Source organism: Vigna unguiculata, chromosome 3, assembly GCF_004118075.2.
Source record: "Vigna unguiculata cultivar IT97K-499-35 chromosome 3, ASM411807v1, whole genome shotgun sequence".
NCBI classification, from domain to species: Eukaryota; Viridiplantae; Streptophyta; class Magnoliopsida; order Fabales; family Fabaceae; genus Vigna; species Vigna unguiculata.
The window spans coordinates 64,459,937-64,487,512 of NC_040281.1; the positions used below are offsets into that span (position 1 = coordinate 64,459,937).

At 29.8% G+C, this 27,576-nt stretch overlaps 3 protein-coding genes across 4 annotated transcripts; 2 read left to right on the plus strand and 1 right to left on the minus strand.

Moving 5' to 3' along the window:
* Positions 1-2,490: 2,490 nt before the first annotated feature.
* On the minus strand, positions 2,491-6,085 carry LOC114179050 (alkaline ceramidase-like). The gene is made up of 3 exons (XM_028065250.1): positions 5,828-6,085; positions 4,561-4,875; positions 2,491-3,387 (listed from the first exon to the last, which is right to left on the minus strand). Exons 2-3 carry the CDS (start codon positions 4,812-4,814, stop codon positions 2,874-2,876), a joined length of 768 nt encoding a protein of 255 aa, XP_027921051.1. The 5' UTR covers positions 4,815-4,875; positions 5,828-6,085; the 3' UTR covers positions 2,491-2,873.
* An 8,019-nt stretch (positions 6,086-14,104) lies between these two features.
* On the plus strand, positions 14,105-15,491 carry LOC114179320. The gene is made up of 2 exons (XM_028065620.1): positions 14,105-14,640; positions 14,770-15,491. Exons 1-2 carry the CDS (start codon positions 14,139-14,141, stop codon positions 15,279-15,281), a joined length of 1,014 nt encoding a protein of 337 aa, XP_027921421.1. The 5' UTR covers positions 14,105-14,138; the 3' UTR covers positions 15,282-15,491.
* Positions 15,492-17,316: 1,825 nt separating this feature from the next.
* LOC114176111 (probable carboxylesterase SOBER1-like) lies at positions 17,317-23,787 on the plus strand. 2 transcript variants are annotated; one of them, XM_028061043.1, is made up of 6 exons: positions 17,317-17,630; positions 18,121-18,173; positions 18,674-18,797; positions 18,919-19,040; positions 23,150-23,257; positions 23,351-23,787. In XM_028061043.1, the coding sequence occupies exons 1-6, from the start codon at positions 17,351-17,353 to the stop codon at positions 23,441-23,443; spliced, it is 780 nt and encodes a 259-aa protein (XP_027916844.1). In that variant the 5' UTR covers positions 17,317-17,350; the 3' UTR covers positions 23,444-23,787. The 2 variants fall into 2 exon arrangements, with proteins under 2 accessions (XP_027916844.1, XP_027916845.1); XM_028061044.1 differs by lacking the exons at positions 23,150-23,257; positions 23,351-23,787 and adding an exon at positions 22,872-23,096 and having other exon boundaries at positions 17,325-17,630.
* Positions 23,788-27,576: the final 3,789 nt, after the last annotated feature.

The following is a 27,576-nucleotide window of genomic DNA, read 5'->3' on the forward strand; positions in this document are numbered from 1 at the left end:
GAGTGCAGGAAGTAATTGCCTTTCCCAGGTTAAGAGTGGCCCTGTAAAGTTCAAGGTAAAAGCATTTGTGATGGGAGATGTTATGGGCACATTTTTTTTTTAAATAATATTGATTGTTACTATTTGTACAAGTATTTTCCCCCTTTTTCTAATGAGATAAATCATGATCTATAACAAAGACATTTAATGACAATTTTACTCAAAAAAAAAAAAAGTTCCGTTCCTAACGAAACGATTCTAGTTTTAGATCCATAACAGATTTTGAATTGAAGTGATTTTAAACAATTTTTGGGTTGAATTATTAAATTTTGGTGTTAGTATATTTTAAAATAAAAATATCTAAATACAAATTAATCACTACCGATTCTACTCAACCAATTTTCTAAACTCGCTAAAGCATAATAAGGGGAATTGTACCACACGTAAAAACATGTTCTTAAAATTCATTACACACACCTCTACTTGAATCAATGGACAAAATTATTGCACTCCCAACAAAATAGAAAGAAATTGGGCCATTAATTCATCCCTTGTGAGTAAGTGAGCTACGAGTATTCCATTTTGGAAGAGAAGGAAACATGAGGAAGAATATCCACTGCGAGTCTGAGAAAAGGTTCTTCTGCAGAAGAATCAAATGAGTATTCTCTGCAGATTGATGAGTAAAACGACCCTTTATCAATTTGACTGCTATAATAAGTCTCTTCTGGCGAACAAGGGTCATCTTGTGAGTAACATATGACAATATGAGGCAGCTTAAACCTCACTCTTCTCTCTGATTTCACATTTAAGGATGTCGAACTTAACATTTCTTCACCTTCTTCATCATGCTTCTTCATGGGTCTGTCCAAGCACAAACTGTCTTTGGTTTCAGTTATCAATGATCCACTGCGTTGACTCACACAAGGATGAACCTTTTTCTGAAAATTCTTAGAAGAAAAAGACATTTCGCCTGAACTCATAATATACTCTGGCTTCAAACCAGGAGAAGCTATTATCCAATCTTCAAGAGTCACATTTCGAACCTTCTTCTCATCTCTCTCCACCTCCTTTCTTTTCAAGATCCTGCAAAACCTTCCTTGCTTTCCTTCATTCTTGAAATCGCTGTCATCTCTGGCGCAGAATTCGTTAGTTTTGTAACAGGTAACACAGAGTTTAGCACCCATTGTAATGAGAAAATCAGCAGAATGAATCTGGAAAAGGAGAACCTATGGGGGACGGAACATAATGAGATTAGTGAACTGATTCAGTATCTTTGAGAGTTTATAAAGGGAAACTGAGACGGAAAGAGCCAAAGAAAGAAATGGATCTTGACGATCATAGTTGCTTCCTGGTTATTATCAGTGTTCAAATCTTGGTTCTTGGAATTCGACTTCATTTTTTTATGGCTCCAATTCCTAAACTTTATTCTATTATTGGTATATGGGACAACAGAAACGTTAGTTCCTATTCTTTATCTTCAGAGATACAAGAAGACAGGGTCTTGGTTAATCCCCCATTTATGAAGTTACAAGACTTCTGTCTTGACAAATTTGGTGGCAAAAATTATGAACATGGCTGTTTCATTTTAATCCCTTTCACTCTTTGTTTTGGACATATTGTCATTATGCTTTAACTGGTTTAGTTCTCATAAATTTCTTGGATCGTTCATCTTATTTTCTGAATGTATATTACTAAACCAAAAACTTAATGAAATATAGGGAATTAAGATCCATCCACACAGTTCTGTAATAAATTACCATATAATTTAAATTGTTAGGACATTAACATAATTTATTATACAATATAAGCAAAAACTACGTTTATATAAATGTGCTAACGTAAATGAATTGTAAAGGTTTTAAAAGATATGAGAGTATATAAATCTTAAAAATAAATAAATTACTTGCTTGAAAATAAATTAAATTTTGGAGACTGATACGAAATTGTACCACATACAATATTGATTTCTCCCTCTTTTATGACATTCATGATTGAGGCCCTTAAGAAGTTATCAAAAATATATTTAAGATTGGAAAATAAAATGACACAACAAATAAGTATTAAATGTAACAACTTTCTGTTGTTAGACACAACATTTATATAATTGAGAAACAGGGAGCATCTGTCTGGACAAACTGCCAAGTATGGAAAACAGAAGGTAAACAATCAAATCAGTTTGTGGAGTTGGAGAAACAAAAAGTTTTGAACTTCCAATAGCTAGACTTGGCTTTGCTGAAAAAGGAAGAAGCTTCGACTTCTCACCAATCACTTCAGAGTGAAGATGCATCAGAGAAAAGTGTAGATACTTGCCTCTCTTGCCTGGCGACCATATTCATATTACCGTTGAAATAAGCCAATACCATCCACATAAGTCAGGTATTAATTTGGATTTAGTTCATTTAAAAAGAGGAATTCAAGTCACTTAGTAAAATAACAAATTATTGATTAGAAATTACAGCCAACAATTTTCTAAGGTATCTTGTGGGAAGCAACAGCAAACAGTGCATGACATTTAAAAGCGCTCCAAACAAGTTAGTAATATACTCAAATGAACGTGAATAGGGTTACACAAGACATTACATGTAGAATGTGGGGATTGATTCAACTGGGAACCCAACGACCACCGGTGCAGCAAAATTATGTCTTTTGGTTGTCATAACAATTTTAAAGCTAAGGTCTAGGCTCAAGAAAGTACCGAAGGGATAATTATGGTACATGTCCTAGTTCTACATCGAAATATATAAATAATCAATCATCATTTTCAAGCCAATCTAAACCACAAAACTGAAAAAGGAAGAAAAAAAAAAGGCTAGAAGGACACAAGGTTTTCTAACAACTTATATTGCCAAAACGTATCATCAGAAGAGACTTCCTTCTTTTTCCACAAATTTCTGTCACTGGCTTTTTGGTTTCTCAATCTTCACGTAAGGTAATACACCCATTAAATGAAGAACTTTTGGAGACCACCCACGCTGTTGAGCCCGGCAAAACATCAAGAATGTGTTGGCAAAGTAGGAATTGAAGCCCATAAATACATGCCACAACGCATGACCCTGAGGGTTAATAGGCCAACTGGAAATCTCCTTGCAGAAAATTCGATCACAGAACCCAAACAAACTGCCGAATACAAAAGTAACTAAAAACAGCTTTGCAAGCCGCTTGGCAGAAGCATCTTGAGTGTGAATATAATACTTGTACATTCTAGGAACGCAGAGAAGAATGAGAATGATATAATGCACTTTGAAGCCAATACCAAAATGAAACACTGAATGAGCAGCGGCAAAAAGAGCACCATAGACGAAGAGGAAGATGGGCATTGTACTGCGATAATGCCAATCTGGAGAGTAGAGGATGTACATGTACAGGAGCACCTCCCACACCATTGGAGTTTCATCACTTTGCTGTTGCCTGAATTAAAGCGCAACATCTGAACAATAAATAGTCATCCAAAACAGACAGACATTGAATTATTGACAAACAGATTACATAATTAAGCAAACGATTTTTAAAAGAGACAAAAATTCAAACCTAGTAGAATTGTTCAATAAGAAAAATGTCACCAAAGACTGATTCCTAGGGAACACTCATGAATATATCAGAAAAAGCGTGGTTTTTAGGTGAATAGATAGGCAACAGGTCCCTGGAATGATTAACCACCTAGACCTTAATGTGTACGTCAGCCATCTAAATTCATGAGATTCGTATCACACTTATCCTTCTCGTATCTCACTTTAGTCTTTAGGAATGACTGGCTTTGTGAAATTAAGAACTAACTCAAATACATAAATAAATGAAAAGATTAAACTGCAACTGAAAGATAGTTTCAGGACTAGTTATCTACTCACACACACACACACACACACACATATATAACAGTAAGTCACATTATCACGAGTACACACAATACAATGGGGGCTGTTAACGAACTTAGGTCTGGTTATAAACCCAATCCTATTGTATATAAATAAAGCCAAACAACAATCAACGATGGGGGGTTGATAACCCAGTTTAGATCATGTCATAAACCCGACCCTTATTGTTACTTAACCAAAATGGTTAAACCAAAATGGTTCAACCATGTTTATAGCATAGCTTCATATTCGGCATTCAAGTACCCCCAGCGGAAATTATTCCCTTCCTCCAACCCCAGGCAATAAAAAAGAGTATAAACTTTCATCCACATATGCAAACACACAATAGTTAGTAATAAAAAAATTGACTCAAATAAGTCAATCACATAACACAATTAGTGTTGAATGAAGTGATTTTCTTTCAGTTTTAAATTTTCTTTCGTTGTTTTACCCTCCCCTGTGTATTTGTATCCCACTCTCTATGTTATCTCTTTGCCTTCTTGAAATGGACGTCACAAAACCTTCAAGGATGAGATTGGCATGCTAACAATATATGTTAGTAACATACATTTCGTTGACAGAATGGTTATATATCCCTCACAAACAGTTGTATAAAATGCCAACCTCATTTTGTATCATGCAAAATGACTTGAAAAAAAAAAGTGAAATCTAACATAAAAAAACATTAATTTACGTATTTTATCGGAAAAAAAATGATGGAAATACTTACACACGCTGCAGTGTGGCATGGTACAACATGCTTCCAAAGGCAAGTGTCATGTTTGATACATGAAGAACACTAAATCTTTTCTCAAACCGCTGTCTTAAAGCATTTATAAGACCGATCAGAGCCAAAAGTATGGTGGGAATGTTGGATATTGTGTTATAAAATTCAGCAATGTAAGATGAATAAGCATAGTTCATTTCACAACACTCTTTGGTGGATGTGACTGGACCCCAGAAGCTTGATATAGATTCTGTCATTCTCCTCTACAACCTGAATATTTGTATATCTATATTTCGGAGCTGCAGAATTAATAAAATCCTGCAAAACCATGTAACAATATTAGAAAAATCATTCTCAAAAATCACAGATACAGACTGTTAATTCACTAAGAAAGCCTAATAAACGTATTAAGTCAGTTACATCACACAACGGCCGAATTTGCATAGCAATTGTGGATTGCAGAAAGCCGATAAATAACTTCATCGTGCAATGGAAAGGGTAGCATGCAAAAGCAGGAGTTGGATGGTGGTTGAAATAGAAGCATGACAAGTAAAATTAGATTCAAGCACAGATGCGAATTATATCCTAAAACAATGTATTAAGAAATATCAATAGAAAACCTATAAGGATCTACAGTTAGGTCACTGCATTTACAAGATAATCATAACTACATCAAAGAAAAACCATAGAGAAACCTCAAAACCGCTCACATCGACAACTCTCAAGCTGAAAATACCTATCGAAATATGCACATACTATGTATATTAAAATCATAAACACCAGAGCTCTGAATCTGAAGAGAAATTCAGTTTTCCAAATTACACAGCTAAGTCGTGCTAGGTTGACAATAAATTGTGCATTAAATTCCAAGGAAGAAAAGAAATATCAATGCAATTGATTAAATTGAATTGGAGTAAATAACACTCTTAAGTTAATGTCGAATTCCGTTACTATAGATGAAAACGGATTCAGAGTCAACTATCTGGAATACGAAATCCATAGGAATAGATTTGGTTCTCAGGTATTAAGCAGAGCGAATCTCCGATCGGAAGGTTCAGATAGTGAGAACGAAAGATTGATTGTTAGAGAGGCTATTGGAAGTGAGAAAATTGAAGAAAATGATTAGATTTAGGGTTAGGAGAATTGAGCGAGACAGTGAGAAAATAAAACCAGAAATAGAAGCAGGAGTGGTTAATTAAGTTATGGTTAAGTTATGGTGATAGTTTAGAATGTAAATCAAGTGTGAAGGGGAAGAGTAAAGAAAAGATACCTGAAGCCACGAACAGAGGCAATGGCCGCGAAACACACAAAGATTTCGATAATGCAAGTGCCGTCAAATCTCGACGAATCACAAATCCATACAACTCATCGGAAAGGAACGACACCAACCCTTGCCCTATGCGATGAGATGCCACGGATTTTGATAGTTTAGTTATTTTCCCAGCCATTCCATTCCGTATTTAAAATTATATAAAGTATGTGTCTATGTATGTATACTCTATCTTGGGTCGCCAACAGAAAGCCCATTCCTCCGGTTTCAAACTTCCAAATTGGGCCTAAATTTCGTCCAACTCAATCTAACGCGCTCTTGCCGACTACATGTGCTTTCACGTTTGAAACCGCGTTTTCCTCAGAGGACTCTTGCTTGTCCCCGTATAAAAAAACTGAAATTCTTATTTTATCAAGTACAGATAAAAACTAAAATTCATTATTTTTGTATAGAGTAAATATATATTTTATACAGCTAAAATTTATAGTATGTATTGTGTTTTAAAATATATTAATTAGAACTGTATTATATTATAATTAAAATTTAGAATGAATAATATATAAATTAAACAAATTTTATTTTATACATGTTTGTTGTTTTATTTGATGTAACATAAAACCTTTAGTTATTGTTACTGTATAACAAATCTTTTATATAATATTTTTATTATAATTAAGAAATTAATTTTAAATTTAACTCAATTTATAAAAAAATTTATCTTAATATTATTTATTTATATATTGTTATAGATATATAATATAATATAAATTAGTCTTATATCAAATATTTGTTTTGCATCCGAACTTAAATATTAGTTCTGAGTGACCGTATAAAGCTGTGAAAGTAACGGTAGATTTATTATTAATTTAAATTAAAATATTTTCTAATTTGAGTCAATATTAAATTGGTGATAATTATATCCATTACATTCTAACAGTATATTTTTGCTTTATTGGTAGACAGAAATGAACACACAATAGTATATGCAATGTACATCGATCAGTTTAAATTACACTTTTTATATAATATAGTATATTAAACATAATTACATTAAAATTGAAGAAAATGATTAAGTTTTTATGCATTAACATTGAACATAACTTCAAGATATTATAAAATATTTTCAATGAGTTTATAATTGAATAATTAATATCTCATGATATATTAACTTGTTATCACATTTTATTATATTTTTATGATATTATGATATAAGAATCTATTATCTAATATCTTTAATGTATAATACTTGATTATTTTTTAGTAATTGAATCTATTTAATATATTTATTTAAGGTATAGAAAATTTATAAATAGATTATCATACCACATTTAGTAGGGACTGTGAATTATCATGTAGAATTCGTATACAATCTTCTCGTTCAATATTACTCATGTATGATATAAATCTTTTAAACTCTTACTCACTTAATGGTTAAAGAAATTTTTTGTAGGTGATTTTCCTTATTTTTATCAATGAGATTGAAAACTCTCTCACCAAAAGACATCATTTGGCTCTTAAGAGTCTCATACTTCACCGAGAAACATGTCGATCAAATCCAATAAGAATAATTATACATATATACAATGAAAATTAATTAACATATTTATAAAATTAATTATTTTCATTCAATAAATTAATATTATTTATTACGTTAATTGTCATAAACAATTTTGTTATATATACAATGAAAATTAATTAACATATTTATAAAATTAATTATTTTCATTCAATAAATTAATATTATTTATTATGTTAATTGTCATAAACAATTTTGTTATGATGTATATCGAAGTGTCTCCTCCTTTAATTTAGAAATTTTTTTTAAATCAATATTTTCTCTTAGAGTAAGAGTGAAAAAGTAACATATTAGAGCTCAATGTAATCGGTGCAGTAAGTATTATGTTGCAAATTGTCATATAAATAGTATAAGTAAAATTATGTTTTTTAGTGATATTAATTAAATATTTAATCTTGTAATTTTATTAGCTTATCACTCAATATATTTATCAAATTTTGAGTATCATGTTATTTTATTATTATATTTTAATTTAAAAAATTGAGAAGGAAGGGTAAGTTTAAAAAAAAAAAAGAATTAAAAATTACCAATCAGATAAAGTTAACCAAATTCCACAAAATTGGCTTTGTTTGGTTCAGCTTTTGTTTTCCTTCAAATGGAGTCTCTCTCTCTGACACACACATATAGCTTTGCAGCATGTTAAGGGGTTTGGTTTGAGCAGTTGCTGAGATAACTGAAGATACTGCAATACAGTTGACAAACTTCAATGCATCTGGACACCAATTTAGGATTCGTTGAACCTAGTCTCAATTCCATGCAACGAAACTAGATTACTACCTGTGACTGTTGAGTTTTATGTAAAGTCACGTGCAGCAGCCAATTTTCAGCACCAAAAGAGAGATAAACAAGATAAGTACTTCGATTTGGATATAGATGAGACTTGTCAATCTGGACTTCCTTTTAGGATCATTTATACTTGTAAGCATCAACAAAAACTCTATGCTTGACTTGTCTAATATTTTCAAATTTATATATATGTCATTATTTAATTTATTAAATTATCAAAATTAATATTTGCAAATTATATATTTAACTATTTAATTTATCAAACAGTTAGATATGAGTTATTCAAATTATAAGTTAATTTTAATGGATTATTTAAATTGAATATTCAAAATTGGGGGCAAACTCTTTTTCCTTTTGAAAAAAAAAATTGAAATTCAAACTTTTTCTTTTTATTTTAGTTTTATTAATACATAAAAAATTGGAACTTTTGAATAAAAAATTCAGGTGTGATTTTCGTAATTATTTTTATAATAGGCTGTAGTTTTGCATATAATTACTATATTCCAATGGAAAGTTATAAAAAAATTTAAGTCATTTTTTTCAACATCAAAATTCTATCTTAAATTTTCATGATGTTATAACCGGTAGAGATAGACAAATTGAGTTATAATCTTTCAGTCAACTTAATTTATCAAAAGTTTAAGTCTCATTGAATTTAAAAAAAGTTCAAACTTTTTGAACGGGTTGAAATGAATTTGACTCACTTAATTCCCTAAGTTTGAGTTAAATTAAATATGGATTAACTTGTAACTCATGACCAACAACACTTTATTAATATTTTCATCAATTTTTAATAAGTTTTTTTATTAAATTTATATCCCACTTTTAAGTATATAGATATGTAATTTAATATTTTTAAGTACTAAAATATTGTTCAGTAATATTTAAATAATTTAGATGCTTAATTTATTTTGTCAAGTTATATGAGTTTATACTTTAATTTTCAACTACTATCTTTATAATAATATTTGAAGAATTAGGTAAACACTTTGATTTCATTACTATAAAAAAATAAATCAAGTCAATCCATTTTTATTATACTACAACAAATATAAAAAATAAATTGTAAAAACAAAATATTCGAAAGTAAGTAAACTCAAACTCACTAATCCACTAACATAAATTATAAAAAAATTTGTTCACCAAGTAATAAGTCAGATTGAATTAAACTTTTTCTAGCTCGATACATGTGAGAGTTAACCCTTTACTTTACATATATTTTTACGATTAACCATTTACTTGTCTTAATTTTTAACCAAAATTGTTTTGAATTACCTAGATTTGCGGTTGGAAATAGAACTACTTATAAACCCATTCACATTACATAATTTTCTTTGTAATTTGTTTATACAGTATCATATGCACATGGATATATATAAATTCATTTATACACATATTGTTAGATTTATAATCAACCACCTTCATATTATTTTTAGTTCCTATTTTTCATTACTTGGATTCTCCAGCAAGGGGAGACTAATTTTTCTTTTTAAACTCATTCATATTCTTACTATTTTAAAATAGTGAATGATTTATGAAAAACACTAATTAATAAATATAATTATTTATAAAGCCACTCATATTAGATGCATCTTTTTATCTTAGTTTTTTTTCCTATTCAAGCAGTTAGTTTATACTTAAGCATAAAAAAATAATAAAAGAATATGTTTATCAATAAACATAAACATATATCACAAATACATCTTTATATTAAAATTAATTTTTTTATAAAAATATTACCAATACATTTTTATATTAATTTTAATTTCTTTTTATAAAAATAAAGGTCTTGAATTCATTAACGTCTTAAATCATAATATATATATATATATATATATATATATATATATATATATATATATATATATATATATATATATATATATATATATATATCAACAATGAATAAATACATACACATTTAAAGTCAGAAAAGAAATTATTTTAATCATAATTATTTAATTATGTCAACAATGAAATAAGAAAATTATATTTATTTGGTTGTCAAGTATATATTTGTTTTTTTTTTTTTGCTTTTTTAAAGACTTAAAAATAGTTTTGGATAGAAAAATTGATTAATGTTAAAATTATATTGATACTAATGGAAAATAGCGTAAAGTTATTTGAATTAAAAAAAGATGGTAAACAATTAAAAATGTATTAAAAAAAAGTAAAAAAAAAATGGAAGTTTAATAAAGAAGACTCATTATTTATGCAACAAAATCCGTTTGTGACGGAAAATAATTAACCATGATGTTTAGTTTCACATAATTTAGAATAAAATTAAAGAGATACTATAAATAGTTTTTCTTGAGTTACAAAACTGTTTTAAATTAAATGAAAATTAAGTACATCAACTTTCTTATTTTGAACTTTGTTTAGCCCAAACCAAACTTTCAATTATATTTTAGTCTTGTTTTGCTTAGAATATATTATGAATTCAAGAAACATACAAGATTAAGATATTTAATTGATATGCTTAAACACATATAAAGTGACATTATTAATTATTAATACATAACCAAACTCCAATATAATTGGACATAAATTTATCCAACTACAAAATATCATAAAAAAAGCCCAAATGAACTTTAAAAAATTATTCAATACAAATCATAAAATGCATACATATATAAGAAAAATAGTTTTTTTTTTTACAATTTCATTTATACTTGTAAATAACTTCACTAATCCATCAATATTAGCAAAACTTTTAATATTACTTATTATTATATCTTTTAAAGTAATTCAGATAATAATAATATGAAAAACTCAAAGAATATGCTTTGATTTTTTTTAACTCTCATATATATATATATATATATATATATATATATATATATATATATATATATATATATATAATAAAAATTATGATCAAAATAAACTTAATCTAAAAATAAAGCACATAAATTTGTCAAACAAATTCATAACATTTTTTCCTTAAAGTTATGATTATTATGATTATATATGCAAGATACAATCTTTGAATATCAACACTTAGTTTAAAAACGTATTTTCCTTAGAATCTTAAAATGGTTCATGAAATAATTTGGTGGATTTGAACTTACTATGACTTTAATACGGTGAGACATTATGAATAATTATCAATATTTTAAAGAATAAACCACTTTTTTTAAAACTAGGAATTCATTCTCTGTCTGACTAGTTAAAAAATTACTTATATGATGTAATGAGATTATTAGTTGTTAAAATTCTCTAACAAGAAGACATTTAGGCATATCAATCCAGTTGAATAGTCGATAAAATTCTATATATTTTTTGTCAAAAAAAATTAAAATATTAAGTGGTCATAATTATAATTTGAAACTAAATTATATATAAAAAAATTATTTTAGCAAAATATATAAAAGATATAGTGACAAATTCCAGAAATTAGTTGTAAAGTAGTGAAGATGATTGTTGTGATATATTTGATTGATAAACCGTGTAATATGTAATAGTATTATTTTCAAAAGTTTTAAAAGGAGTTTGAAAATATAAATGTGCAAGCTCAATACTCTAAAAACACTGAAAATTAAAAATTAATTAGCAGAGAAAGATGAAGCAACTGAATAGTAGATTCAATTATAAGGTACAAGGAATCTAACAAACTCAAATTAATTTTTCAATACTAAAATATGTCATTTTCAAGATTGATGTAAAGAGCAATTTGCATACTACTCTCAAATATTTTAATGTTATCGTGTTACTAGATAGAAAAATAGTATTTATATACTCTTCAAACAATTGTAGTAAGATTTTTTGTAGTGTTGTGGTTGTGTTAGTTTGTAACTTTCTTTAAAGTGTCTAAGCTATTAAATTAATTTGGAAAGTTATTATTCTCTTGCATTTCAAAGTTTTTAGATCACTTGTATTTACTAGGAGTTCTGGTAGCCTTAACCTAGTGGTTCTCCAAGGATCACTTAAATTTGAATTATTTTTATTTTTAATTGTTTATTTTTTGGGTTAAGTATGTTTTTAATCCCCGAACTTTGATCAAGAATTGGAATTTATTCTTGTCTGAAACTTCGATACATTTTGGCCCCTAAACTTTAAAAATGAATGAATATAGTCCTTTTAACCTAATTATGTTAACTTTTTTTTGACGTGTCAAACGCTTTTCATATTAGTATTGGAATTTTTTACACTGTTTGACACATTATGGATTCAATATCTACTAAGAAGTATGTTCGACACTTAAAAAAAATTGAGTTAAAAGGACTATATTCATTCATTTTTAAAGTTTAGGGACCAAAATATATTGAAGTTTCGGACAGGGACGAATTCCAATTTTTGGTCAAAGTTCAGGGACTACAAACATACTTAACCCTTATTTTTTAAAATAATTTTTTAAATTAGAAAAACTAAATTTATTAAAAAAATTCTTCAGATAAAGCATTTCAATTATCAACTACCAAAAACAATATTAAATACATATATTACAAAAAAAACATGAATTAAAAATGAATTATTGCAAACATTTAGTTAAAATAATCACCATAGACTTTAAAATAATCTTATTTCATGTCAACTCAACGTATAATGTTTAACATAAGTTAAAAAGTATCATTGAGAATTTTGATTAACTTTAATCAAGAAATAACATTGTTATGTATCAATAACATAACATCTGTAATAAAGACCAATAATCTTAATTGAATTTAAATTTAAAAAAGAAATTGGTGGCATCAATTAAAAAATAATATTGAGTGGACTTTTCAATCTCAATCAATTTCACAAAATTCTAATTGAAGTTAAACTAATACTTTTCATCGAGATCAAGCCAAAGATAAAATATGAAAGAAAACAAAATTAATTTGAAAAGAAGTTAAATACATGTCGTATTTTTAAATTATTTTTTAAATTTGTTCTTAATCCTTAAATTAAATATATATTCATTTGTTCATGTAATTTATAAAATTTATGTAAAATATTACTTAAAAAAAATTACGTTTAAAGTTATATTATGATTCATTATAGAACTTTATTTCATAAGTCGTTTAATAAAAATGATGTTTTATATGATTATAATTAAGTATACGAATGAAATAGATATATATTTAGTTTAAAAATGATATATATATATATATATATAAAGTATTTTGATAAAAAAAAACATATTTAACTTAAAGGAAGAACAGTATGAAATTTTTAAAAGTCATATTTTCTTATTTTAATTAATTAGTTTTACATTTTATTCTAATACTATACATTAAACTTTTCATTACCTTTGTTTTTGTGTCTTTTGAATAGATATTGTATTTTTATAGTGAAATTTTATTTGTTTAAACAATTAAAAGCTATAAAAAGTTTTTTTTTCAATAATCTCAAACACTTTTTTATTTGTATAATTATCCTAGCTTATCGTTTTTAATGTTCATCTTTATTTTTAATTTAAATTTCAATATTTTTATAATATTAATACGTAAATTAATTTCACATCATAATATAGTTTGATTTTTACAAATTTAAAATACTAGTCTTATGCCTAAAAATATTTATTCATTTTAAATTTTATTATATTAATTATAATGTATATACAGTATAAAGTTTGTAAAAATATAATTTAGCATGAATAATTGTGATTATATAACAAAGGGTCGATAAACAGTAAAGATATAGACGTATAATTTAGAGTTTGACGGATATACATCTTTCGATGTTGTAGGATAAGATAATACAGTTCCTCTACCCCACAAATGATACATAATTTAACGGCACATAAATATGAAATGTACCTAAAAAAATGAACTTGGACGGTTTTCGCTGTTGGATTCAAGAAATAATGTGGTCATTTGGACCACATTCGTGTGGCAATTAAACTAAATCTCTACCCTTGCTACAACCAAAGGTCTGTTTCAAACTGCAACGTGTATATATATACATTGGTGGAAGTAGTTTCTCTCTTCTCATTCTTACTCCATCCACTTTCTCTTTCGTCGTTTTATGTACACATCATTTTATCATTTAATTTCGACAGACGTATATAGATACATTCATTCATCCCATATTTATTTACAGAGCGAAAGAATGGGGAGGATTCCGGTGAGGTTTGAGAGGGTGGCGGCAGCCTTCGAAGCTGACGTGGCACGTGTGAGGCCATGCGAGAGCGGTGGCGGTGGCGGTGGCGAAACTGAGCACTCGCCGGAGGATCTGAGTGATCTGTCGGACCTTGTGAAATCCTTCATGGAGAAGAAGGAAGAGGAAGAAGATGCTATTGGTTTTGTTTGGGATGATGGAGACGAGGATTTGGAGTGGTTTGATTCTGAGAAGAGGGAGATCCTTCAAATAATATTCAGTAACGATGGCGGCGATGATGATGATGCCAAACGATTAATTAGGAGAGAAATTGAACTTGTGATGAACCTCGTTGCGGAAAACGAGAAATCGGCACCGGAATTCAAACGACAATTGATGTCTCGAATGCGCGAGAGAGGTTTGGATGCTGGTGAGTTGTGCTGTAACTTTCGATTTTCTTTTTTATTTAGTGAGATTGACTTTTGAAAGTACACATTTATTTTTGTCCACTGGTTAATGAGTTTGATTTTTTTATTTTTGTTAACCTTTTTATGCACAGGGCTTTGCAAATGCAAGTGGGAGAGAAACAGAAGATTCCCAGGTGGTGACTATGAGTATATTGACGTAAATTATGCAGGAAATCGGTACATTGTTGAAATCTCCCTTGTGGCGGAATTTGAAATAGCTCGTCCCATAAGCCATTATTGTTCATTACTTGACGTTTTCCCTGAAATATTTGTTGGGAAATTGGAAGAGCTGAAACAGGTTGTGAGGCTAATGTGCAGTGCTATTAAGAGCTCTATGAAAAGCATAGAGATGCATATACCTCCATGGAGAAGAATCGGGTACATGCAAGCAAAGTGGTTTAGTTCTTATAAAAGAATAACTGATGAGGTTGCAACTAAAAGAACATCATCATCATCCCCTTTATCCAGTACCAAATCTATTGGATTTGACGCAAGACCACTGAAATCGTACAATTGTAGAGATGATTTCGTGAGTAAACCTGCATTCGGAATTTGCCTTTTGACCAATGCATTTTATGCTGATGGCCCTGGGATGTTACTGTAGTCAAATTACTCTGTGAGCTTTTTGGTGATTGTTGTTGACAAATGACTGAGTGCAGACTTAGTAGGTCGGGGACAGAAAGGGCTTAAAAATTTTCTGGTCACCCACGTAACAACAGAGGTTCTATTATAAAAATGGGTTCTAATATATTAACTTCTTTGACAGTATTGTTTTTAAAAATTCTTACGAATACTACTTTTTTTTTGTTCGTATTTGTTAAAATTAACTTGTAAATTAATTGATAATTGATAAAATACTTTTTATTAATTCATTAACGGATCATTTATACATTTAAAATAATAAACTAGTAGTTTATTAAATTATGATATTTAAATATTACTTACTGATAAACTAATTAATAAAAACAAACAAACTGAATTATTAACATAATTAGTAAAGATGTTACTTTTTTAAAAATCTTATAAAATTCATTAATAATTGTGTCCATGAAATTAATCCAAATATATTGCATATTTTGTCTATATTTTTTTTCCCAACTCTCATTTTATTAACAAATTAATATTTTATGCCCCATGAATAACAATAAACTTAATCACAATTGGGTAACTTTCAACACATAACACAAAAAATAGTTGTGAGATATAAACCAATTTGTAAATTAGACAAAGGTAAAAAGAGTTTCTTATTCCGATTATTTTCTTTTCGGGAAATATCGCATTCTTTTATTTTCTTTTCGGGAAATATCGCAATTCTTTTATTTTCTTTTCAATAAATATTGTATTCTACTATTATATACTTTTATATGGACAACTAGAATTAGGAGAGATATCTCCAAAAAAAAAAACATTACCTCTAATATCACTCTTTTAATTTTAAAAAAAAATATATATATACTAGGGGATACCGTATTAATGCATTATGAATAAAATAATAACTTTTGCACAATAATATATATATATATATATATATATATATATATATATTATTTTTAGTATAATAAAAAAAAGAAAATAATACTGTTAAAAAAACTTTAATTTTACTATTTTTATTTTATTAGTTTTATTTGAGATAATGATTGAGGTAAATGAACATTAACCTTACACCTTACGATTATTTCAATTCTAATTACATGTATTTTACATCATAGCTTGAACTATACATAATGGAATGTTTAAAATCATCCTAACTCTACTTACATATATTTTAAATTAAAAATAATAATAACGAACTTCTTAATAAATGCAGATAAAAATTACTAAATATTAAACATATACCTAGTTCATAAGGACCTATAAAATGTATAAGAGTAATTGGTCTTTTAAAAATAAAGTTTGATTGCTTATTATTAAACGGTCAAGCTTATAAATGGATAAATAAATTATTTGAGTTCATTTTATAAAAGACCACAATTTATCTATAATTTTTTTTTCTACACCTCTTCTATTTTTTTGAAAATTTTGATGTTGAACATAATAATTTTGTCACAATCATAATTTTTAATAGAGGAAGTCTATATTTTACTCATTTATTGAGTCATTTAGAAATATGCATGCATTAGGGTGATAGGTTTTTGAATGTGTCACTTTTGAGTTTAAGGTGAGTATTTGTCTTATTGTGATCACTAGGATGTATATAGATTATTTAAGTTTTCTTTGTTCAAGTAGAATATTGTGTGAGCTAAAATATGTGTAACTTAGTTGAATTAGAAGCTTAAGTTTAGGTAAATGAAACTAGTTTTTTTTTTTTTTTTTTTACTAATGTTGTGAACTAAATGAGTTGTGATTATTTATTTTTGTGTTTTAATTGATCGTAAAGCATGAGTGGTGTTGAATATTAATGTTGACTAGGTTTTTTTTTGTTAAATTTGTCATTTGTAATATTAGTGTGATTGTGTATTTATTCATCTTTTAGGATATATCAATTTTGAATTGGATATAGTGATTTCGACCTAAGAAATGATTAAAAATGTAAAAAAATACTAAAAAGTTAATTAAAGGACTATACCTTAGACATCAAAATACTCACAATGATAACTAAATTAAAATACCAATACTGTAATAATAAAGATATAATGCAATGAAGGGCATAGATGAAGAGAGAGAGAGAGAGAGATGAAGGTGATGTTTACAGTTACATTATTAAGCACCAGTATTCTGTTTCTACTCTTCTTCCCCAAAAAGAGCATAAACCCCTCTTCTCCTCCACAACCACTACAGCGAGATTCCTCTTCCTCCGCCATGTCCAGGGCGCGAAGCTTTGTTCTGTGGCTTCACGGTCTCGGTGACTCTGGCCCAGCCAACGAACCCATCAAAACTTTGTTCACTTCTCCCGAATTCAGAGACACCAAATGGTCCTTCCCTTCTGCCCCTTCCGCCCCCGTCACTTGCAACTGTACGTCTTCTTTTCTCTACCTATTCAAGAGATCGCCGATGTTGTGCTCAAAATTCAACTCTGATTCACTCAACTCTTCCCTACCAATTTTAACCATATAATTACGAGTCAAATCTCAACTACCAAATATTCACCTAATTGGTCACTATCGTGTTACGAATTTTGCTATTTTCTCACAGTCATAGGCCAATCCCTGTGACATTAATTTAGGTTTTTAGGAGATCTTAGCTTACTTGAGTTCAAGGAAATGGTTAGGTATCGTTAATTACAAGTTTGGAATTTCTAAGTGATGCTCCTTCGTTAATGTTGTTCGTACAGGTGTACGATATTCAAATTTTATACAGCATATTAGCATTTTCTTACATGGCATTTATTGACGTCGTGATAGTCTTGAAATCATCTGTTCTTAGTTACAATGCAATGAAAATGCCGCGTGCTTTCCCATTTTAAAAGATGAGTAATATATTATTGTTATTTGCTCTTTTTGTAGATGGTTCTGTAATGCCTTCGTGGTTTGACATTCTCGAGATTCCTGTCACAGCTGTAAGTTTAGATTTCTTATCTCTCCTGGACTATTTCATGTATAACCTCTCTGTTTTTCAAATATTAAGTGTATTTCCTGAATCATAAATCTTGAAGTGAAAATAATAAATGGTATAACAAGCTATATCCTTTCCCTTTTTTCGTAATGCTAGGAGATTTTATGTCTTCTTTTTCCTCATTTTCTGTATTGCGAAGTGCTGTCAGAATGTCATTCGAAGTACAAATATTACATTTGGCTTGAATTGTTTTTTTTCTTTTCATTTAAAAAATGTGAGATGGTGAACATTATTACGCTGAAAGCATTACTCGAGGCAGTGCTACCTGTTTACCAAGCTTAAAGAGGGTGTCTTTTCCTTTTTTACGTTTTATGTTCAACTGCTTTGATTCCTAAAAAAGTTAGTGCTCTGGCTGAGCAACTTGATTTAGGAAGTCCCGCTCAGGTCAGGATGATGTTGACGATCTAATAAATTTTTGCTGAAAAATGGTCTGCTTATTGTCAGGAATCTCCCAATGACGAGAGTAGTTTACTTAAAGCTGTTCAAAATGTGCATGCTACTATAGACAGGGAAATAGCTGCTGGTGTAAACCCCAAAAATGTATTTATCTGTGGATTCAGTCAAGGAGGTCTCTCATTTCTTCCCGTTTCTATTTGAGTGTGTCAGTGATCAGTCTATGTGTTTGCTTCTGAAGAGTGGGCCATGCTTGTGTATGTAGACTGTTTGCTTATGGTGATATTACTTTTCAGGTGCCTTAACCTTGGCTAGTGTTCTACTGTACCCTAAAACTTTAGGTGGAGGTGCAATCTTTAGTGGTTGGGTTCCGTTCAATTCTTCTATTACAGAACAAATTACGCCCGAGGCAAAGCAGGTACTAATCCTTGTGTGCCAACCTTAATATTTTCTCTTCCGTTTCTTTTCTTGTCAAGCTTAGCTATTTTCCATTCATTTTCTTTGAGAGTGATTATTATCATTTGGGATGAGGAAATAAAAGGGTTGTCACAACCAATTTGGTTCAACTCCAACTCTCTCTTGATCCTAGGATTACGTGGAAATATTGAGTTTTCCTTTATCTTTGTTTGAATTTTGAAACAATTATCCAAACAAAAGTACACCGATCAACATAGAAGACCACTTCAATGACTATAAATACACATAAGAACTTATATTTCTACTTTTGTTCCAATATCAAGCTATTAGAGTGATAACTCTTTGGCAAGTGTACCAATTCGTTACAAGTAGTAAAAATGGAAGTCCAAGTATCGTTTTTCCAAGGGATTTGTGTTCATTTGTCTAAGTGTGATTATTTACTAATTTTAGCAATAATGTCAACGTAATAGATTGGTTTAATTTAAGAACAACATGCAAAATTAATAAACACTAAAGTTATAAAAGGATTTAAGAAACACTTCATCAAGGTTGGATTTCATGAACCATACTAACGCAATATTTCCTACACAATTTCTCTATCGTGCTCAAACATCCTCATCATAAGCTTACTAACCCCTAATTCCTTAGAAGTAAGTTCTAAGTCAAATATGTCAAAATATTAATTCCTTAACTATTTTAACACATGACTTGCATTAAGATTTGATGTATAGAATGACCTAGAGATTACGTCTATTCCTAGAACCCAATCTCATGGTTGTTCTATCCAAGGTTAAGTTCCAATTTATTTTCCAATAATTAGATACAACCAAATAGCAAAGATTTCCATCAAGCACATTTATAATTGAGATAAAACATATGAACAACGAAAGAGATTACATTGCATAGGAAAATTACAAAGAGTATAGGTCCATTACATCCAACCCCAATGAAGGAGGAGTTTAGTCACTCCTAAGCATCTAGAACAAAGGATGGATGAATTTGATGGAATGGATGAATTGTTGTGAAGTCTCCTTGCCCTAGAATGGCGCTTTTTCGTCTCCTTTCTAGTTCTGTCGCGTTCCCACACTCCCGCACACAGTTTCGTGTAACTTTTCGAAACTATAACCACTTTAGAAAACCGTCTTCTCGCTGGGCAAGATGACTTACTCGCTGGGCGACCAGTGATTACTCGCTGGGCGAAAGAGCACACTCGCTGGACGACTGGTCCATTTCGCTGGGCGACTGGATCCTGACAGAATAACCTCACTTCTTCTCCAATCCTTCACTTTCTTATACAATAATCTCAAAGATAACACAAAATATATCTAAACCTAAAAGAACCTAAAAACAACCTAAAACTTCCCACAAAACACATGATTAAGTACAATTAAGAGGTCCAATAAAATAAGAATAATAAGTATTTTTCATACTTATCATAGAGCATTTTCTATTGCTGTAAAGTTGCAATACTTAAATTCACGTTATAAAATTCATGCTATTTTCTATATGTTATTTTTCGTATTAGGAATTAGGTGACGTGGCATTAAGCTGGTGGGAAAAGTTTGTTGCAACTTTTCACGCCAGAGCACTGTAGCAACTTCTTGCTTTCTTTTATGCGTTACCTGGGACACAGAAAAAGATACGCAAAATATTCATAACCAATCTAATCTCTACTCTTGCTGTTTTTTCAATCAAAATCTGCTGTGTAACTGGTTTTATTCATGAATTAGTTCCCCAACTCTTTAGATTAAGGGATTTTCAGAGTCTAACTCCCTAAATCCAAAGTTCCAAAGTCCAATAAAGCTATGAATAAATTCAGGCAGTGGCGGACTTGCAGACTGGCCTAAAAGCAGCTTTATAGGTTTTTAGGTTTGGTTGATTGTTACCCACGGTTGGTGAAGGACTTAGTAAAATTGCAAAACCGTTGACATATGTATTATCAACATTTTCAAATAGTGCCTGCCTTCCAAGGATTGAAAAATGTTCTTATTTTAGCACGGTACTGGCTCTCCCCAAGTTTTCTAAGACTGTCATTGTGACGACAGATGCCTCAGGTTCTGGATCTTGGTGCAGTTTGAATGCAAGATAAGCACCCTATTGCTTACATTAGCAAATCCTTGAGTCCTACGCATTAAGCTATGTCAATATATGAGAGGAAGTTTCTAGCCATAGTATATGATGTTCAAAAGTCGGGAGCTTTCCAATGATGCTTAATAATGCTCAGATGAAGCTATTGGAGCAAACCTAACAGTTGGTCTGCTGATCATAGTATTCAATTACTTATTCAGGAGCTTATGTGGGATCCTAACAAGCATCTGAAATACTCTTGGCATAGAGGAGAACTTAGATGCAAATGCAAATTATTTATTGGTGCCAATTCTTATCTCAAACTTATAATATTGAAATGACTGCATGAGTCATTTACAGGGGAACATTCTGATCAAGATGTCACAACTGCCAGAGTGAAATCTCTGTTTTTCTGGAGAGGTATGCTCATGGATATCCAACAACAGTATTTCAAAATTTGTGGTATTTGTCTGAGGTGCAAACCTGATTTGGCTGGTTCTTCATGGTCTAAGTGGGCGTCGCTTGCTAAGTGGTGGTACAACACCAACTATCACTCTGCACTACACACTACTCCTTATGAAGTGGTTTATGGTCAACCACCTGTATTCATTTGCCTTACCTTACTAGCAAAACTACACAATCTGGGGTGATCGCATTAAGTTTTCTTTGTGATTGAGTCAAATCCGACCCAACTAAATGTCCTCTGCTTTTGAGTGACAGGTTTGGTAAGTTAAACTCAAGAATCAATCCAGTTTAACTCAACCACAATTATTAAATAATATTAATATCAATAATAATAGTAATATTGCTATTATTCAATTCACTTCATTATTTTATTAACTAAATTTGTACTTTTTAAATATTAAATAAATGTTTATTTAAAAACAAACTAACCAATGTAACAATTTTTCTTTAAATTAAAAAATTTAGCAAATTCAAAAATTTGTGAGCCAATTGACTTAATCCAATGCAATTTGATCAAGAGTGGATTGGTCGAAACCCAATCCAATCAGTGTACACCCAGCCTTATCAATAATTTTCCATTGTCAAGCACTTATAAAGATTTTTCCATTCTTAAGCACTTTTTCCATAAGTTGCTACCAAATTTTATGGTCCTTAACGGGAGATAGACAGAATAGTATTAGTATCATATCATCTGAAATTTCCTCTAGATTAAGAGGTTCTTAATGTGTTTCACGTTTCCTAATTGAAGAGCCGTATAGACCCTCGCTCTGTTTCATTCATCCTTTGCTTTTACAATTTCGTGGCCATTCAGTTAAGGGGATCTAGAGGATAATATTGGACAGAAAAATGGTCCAGCGAGGTAGCATTGCTACTGGTAAACTGTTAGTCAAGTGGAAGAATTTACTTAATGACCAAGATACTTGGAAATTCTACTATGATCTCTTGAAGAAATTTCCTAATTTCTGGCCTTGAGGATAAGGCTGCTCTTGAACAGGGGTATTGTTACAACATTCTATTGTTGTAAAGTTGCTTTACTATTATAAAACTCATTTTTCCATCTTTCATTTTCCATATTAGAAATTAGCTTATGCGGCATTTGGCTGGTTGGAAAAGTTTGCTGCAACTTTTCCCACCGGAGTACTATAGCCACTTTTTTCTTTTATTATGCCTTGCCTGGGGGCTCAAAAAAAGACACGCAAAATATTCATAACAAATATTCTCTCTACTCTGTTTTTTCTATCAAAATCTGTTGTGTAACGAGTTTTATTCATGCCTTAATTCCCCTATTCATTACATGAAGGAATTTTCGGAGCCCAACTCCCTAAATCCAAAAGTTCCATTTCACAAGCACGGGTGCCAGCTATGTTGGTTTTTCTCATCAGGGCGTGATGTTGTTGATATTCAATTTTCCTTGGAAGTTGTTGGAACAATGACACGCCACAGTGTTTAACTTTTTATGTCATTAGAATTTAGAATCACTTTTAGGTGTACCCTGAGCATGACACCAGAGTGAATTTGCGGAATGCAGTTGTCATTTGTTTTATGCTTTTTTGACGTATTATATGTATATATCTACAGACACCCATACTATGGTGCCACGGAATGGTTGATAGAACGGTATTGTTCGAAGCTGGACATGCAGGTCCCCCCTTCCTTGAAAAAAATGGTGTTGGTTGTGAGTTTAAGGTGAATTCTATGTTTTCAACAATTCAGTTATTTATCCAATGAACCACCCTTCTGTCCATCGACGTTGACATTTGTTTTGTTGGCACTCCGCAGGCTTATCCTGGTCTTGCCCACTCCATAAACAATGAGGAGCTGCGGTATCTCGAGTCATGGATCAAGGCACGCCTACAGAGTTCTTCCCAATAGTTATTTCAGCTTGGAATAATATAATCTAAGTACATGCTTGTATTTGTGTAGATCCCCTGATCAGTTTATTTATACTCGTTTTATTCATGGTAACGTTTGCGAAACCCACCCTATTGATGTGTTTGGTTGTGATTCGAAGATAAAGCACACAAATCTACGAGCAAACAGAGTTTTGATATCTTAATCTGTAGTTTCTTAATTCATGTTAATTAATGCAAGTCTCACATCCAAACCAAATGGAACATTTTTCAAATTTTGAATGTGATATTGACCATCTGGATGTGTTTTACAGAAGCTAGTTATAGCTTCCGCTTAAAATGACGTTGAAATATCAATTGATGTAATTTAAGATAGATACTAATCTGTTGGGTCATGCTTTAAGAATTTGGGTGAAAACTATTATGGAATAAAACATTAAATGAAAGAATTTTATATTGAATCAATTTCAACTTGGTAATTTTGGAAACGCTTATCCAAATGCGTACTATTATCATCTTTCCATCGGTGGTATATACTATACCCCTTTTTCTTCTTTTTTTTTTTTTCTCTTTTCCGGTCTGTGGCATTTGGATGATTTTACTTTAAAATAGAGATGCTTGCTTTTTACATAATTATTATTGATGAAAACATGGGCAATAATGATGATGGTCATGAGTCATGAATGGGGACAGATTATCCGCGAGTTGAAATTGAGCGTAAATTTTGGAATTTGGAATTTTTCTGAAATCGGACGAGGGTGGCGGTGAGTAATGTACTAAAATTCACCAGAAAGATTCGAAAGCATGTACTATGTAGGAGTGGTAAAAATAGTCAAAATGTGAGTGATGCCTTTTTTTTGTTTTTAGGTTTTGTGAACACGCACGCCCCACCTACAAAAACCAGTGTTCTCTTACTGCATCCGGTCGCCAAATGATTCTTTTCCTTGAGTATCAACTTTATAGAATTTCTTTTTTTACACAGATAATATACTGACAATTTCTTTTACCAAAAGTAGCATACTGTGATCTTTATTTACTCAGGTAACATAACATGTTTTTACGATAAAAAGACAAAGATATCCATGTCCGTACTATGATTTAGAAACCCCATGGAAGATAAATAGTAGCTAACCCCTGATCCAAACTCCAAGTGCCGCATTTTACGACATAGTAGCAGTATGAAGGTTTGGTAGAAGATGATTTTGATTTTGTGGGTGAGGCCATGAACTCGTGAATATTGGTCCCTAGTGAGTGGGGTTTAGTTATGATCCAAACTATGTAACGCCAATTTATATGGGCAGGGGGGGCTCACTCTCTCCAATAAATGATAATGAAGACAGATGAAGTAACTTATTTTTTTAACGTCAGAAACAACTCCATCTTATGCCAATAATGTTCCAAGCATCCAATGCCTTTTCATTTCATGTACCTTCTACTGGTCACTGTCTCTCAGAAAACTCCATTCATCTTTTCTTTTTCATCGATAAAACATCATAAATTCTTATTTCTAAGAAAAATAATATATCTTATGTTCCTTTTATGGTTCAATTGATAGAGCTTCATAAGTATTTGTTCAAAGTAAAGGCTTCTCTTATTCAAAATATACATAATAATCTTTGTACTTTAGTTCATAAATTAGGTCATCAACATATACATTTAAGTGCATTCAAACTCTTAACCATTCATTAACACAAATCAACATACATAAAAAAATGTTTGTTGACATGGTTAAAAAAACACGTATTGATGTTTTAGGCAATACACTCTGTTTTAGTTTTTTTTATCATATGAGGTATTGGTTTTAATCTATTTGTTTAAACACTTGTTGAAACTATCCTACTTGTTTTAAATGTAGCTTTGTGTTCTTAATTCACACATTACTACAAGTATTCACATTTATATAAGTATCTAACTCAAAACTAATCCAATCCATCATCATTCAAATTCATAATTTAACCTCATTCCTTTGATAACCAAAATAAAACAATAATTAACATTTGAAAATGTTGTTTGACCAATAACACAACATAGACAAAATTAACTCATTCACAATTCTTGCTTGAGTGGGGAAGATTTTATTTGAGAAAAATACTGGAAAAAAAATTATACAATAACTCATCATTTTCAAAAGTCATTAAAAACATATTCTGCTTATTATATTTTCTTCACAAGTTTAAAGTACCAATTTCAACTATTCTACCACACAAATTTCATATTTAAAGCATTTTAATTAGATTCGACCATATCATCCAAAATAATATATTAACTTTCATTTTTCTCTCAAGTTTCAAATTGCAATTCAAAATTATTTTCTAATTCACCATGCAATATTTCTCGACTTTTTTTTGTATTTTAAGGTTCTTTTGACAACAAAAAGTGAAATCGTCATATATGAGGACGACTTCACTTTTTCCAACACATAAACCATTCTCTGTAAGGACAACGTTGTTTTTTTCAAAAAAAAAAAAAACTGAAACTGAGTCGGTGGAGTACAACTTCACCTATCCTTCCCTTAACCACTTGACCCTATTTAGCAAAAAAAATGAACAGATCCATATTTATAAATTTGACTTCAAATAAACCATCAAATACAAAAAAAATCCAATATTTCTCTATCAAAATAGAAATAGAAATGACTTTCCAATTTAAAACATCCCATACAAAATTTATCACCAAAATTCTAAATTCTCATGAACAGCATAATCATTCCAGATTTATAAATTCTCAGAATAATACTTCAACACACATAACTTCCTTTATTTAAAAAAAAATTCAATCCAAGAAAAATTAAAGAAGGTTGAAAAAACACCACGATTTCATTAGAATAGTGAAATAATATAATCAAATATAACATACTAACTAAAAACACAATTTTTTTTAACTAATTTACCAATATTGAGTTCAAATATTAATAAAAAAAATAAACTAAAAGATTTTTAGAACAAAATATAGTTATCCTAAATTGAAAATTGTTTCAATAAGATTGATAATTGATTATCAATTACCGTAAGATAGAATGTGATATTGAAGCAGAACTTTCTAAAGTCTAACTTTTCTAACATTTTTCCTAAAAAAATAAGTAGACTTTAAATAAATGCTTTTTGTTTAAAATTTTAAATGAGTAAAAATGGTAAAGAATACAAAACATTGTAACTAGACATCAATTTTAACTATTCAAAGAAAAACTTGTATAAGAATAAAATGACACAATTTAAAATAAAATAAAAAACTACAAAATAGCACAAATAATGGACAGGCCAGATTGCCGATTACTATACTAGAGATGAATTTAACTTCATAAGTACCTCTGCAATCTCAAAAGATTATCGAAGGGCTCAAATAAATAATGAAAATTCATGCATAAAATTGTATTTTATTCCTCTGAAACAATGTATGAAATAGAAATAAAAATATTTGAGATTAATATATATTATTTATTTTGGAAATTGGAAAGAACACACCAAATGATTGCGGTGTGAACAGTAGATTTTGTTATTAAAAACGACGGCAATGCACAGTTACCAACTGGTCAACGAATCCTTCATGCGCATTCCAAAGGTTGATTTGAATTTTAATTCAAATCTATGTATTCTTTGAACTTCCAGAGGAAAAAATTATGACAATTCAAACAAAATCAATTTGCGCTATTTTTTCTTCTTATTTCATCAATAAAAGTAAACTTTTATTTTTCAAAATTTATTTTTAAATAAAAATTTACCTCAATTTTAATAAAAACAAGCTCAATTTTTTCGATAAATCTTCAAATTCATATATTGTGAATAAAAGTAAAGATTTATAAGGTAATTTAACAGTAAAAGAGTATGGGAAGTTGTGAATTAATTTTTTTAATAACAAAATACTAACAACTTAAAATTTTGTGAATAAAAATAATTTGATTATAAAATGAAACCTTATTATAACGGGATAAATATTATTTTTGGATCAAAACTAGTCTTCATTGGTATGAATTCAATTATTATCCAATGTTGAAAAAAAGTAGAGTTTCATTCATGCGTGCTGCATGCTGCATGGTCATAGTCAACTACAAGTAAGTCACACTTGCGTATGTTTAACAGTTAACAGTATTGTTAGTTAGATTAAAAAAATAAATTAACACTGTATTTATTTTAATCTTCTTTACTAGCGTTTTTAGTG

Bases quoted from the DNA above. Each gene is read 5' to 3' on its own strand.
- LOC114179050 (XM_028065250.1), bottom strand. From the start codon at position 4,814: ATGACAGAATCTATATCAAGCTTCTGGGGTCCAGTCACATCCACCAAA. The intron at 3,388-4,560 runs GTAAGTATTTCC...GCTTTAATTCAG, and splicing joins CATGCCACACTGCAGCGTGT to GCAACAGCAAAGTGATGAAA.
- LOC114179320 (XM_028065620.1), top strand. From the start codon at position 14,139: ATGTACACATCATTTTATCATTTAATTTCGACAGACGTATATAGATAC. The intron at 14,641-14,769 runs GTGAGTTGTGCT...TTTTATGCACAG, and splicing joins CGAGAGAGGTTTGGATGCTG to GGCTTTGCAAATGCAAGTGG.
- LOC114176111 (XM_028061043.1), top strand. From the start codon at position 17,351: ATGAAGGTGATGTTTACAGTTACATTATTAAGCACCAGTATTCTGTTT. The intron at 17,631-18,120 runs GTACGTCTTCTT...CTCTTTTTGTAG, and splicing joins CGCCCCCGTCACTTGCAACT to ATGGTTCTGTAATGCCTTCG. The intron at 18,174-18,673 runs GTAAGTTTAGAT...GCTTATTGTCAG, and splicing joins TCGAGATTCCTGTCACAGCT to GAATCTCCCAATGACGAGAG.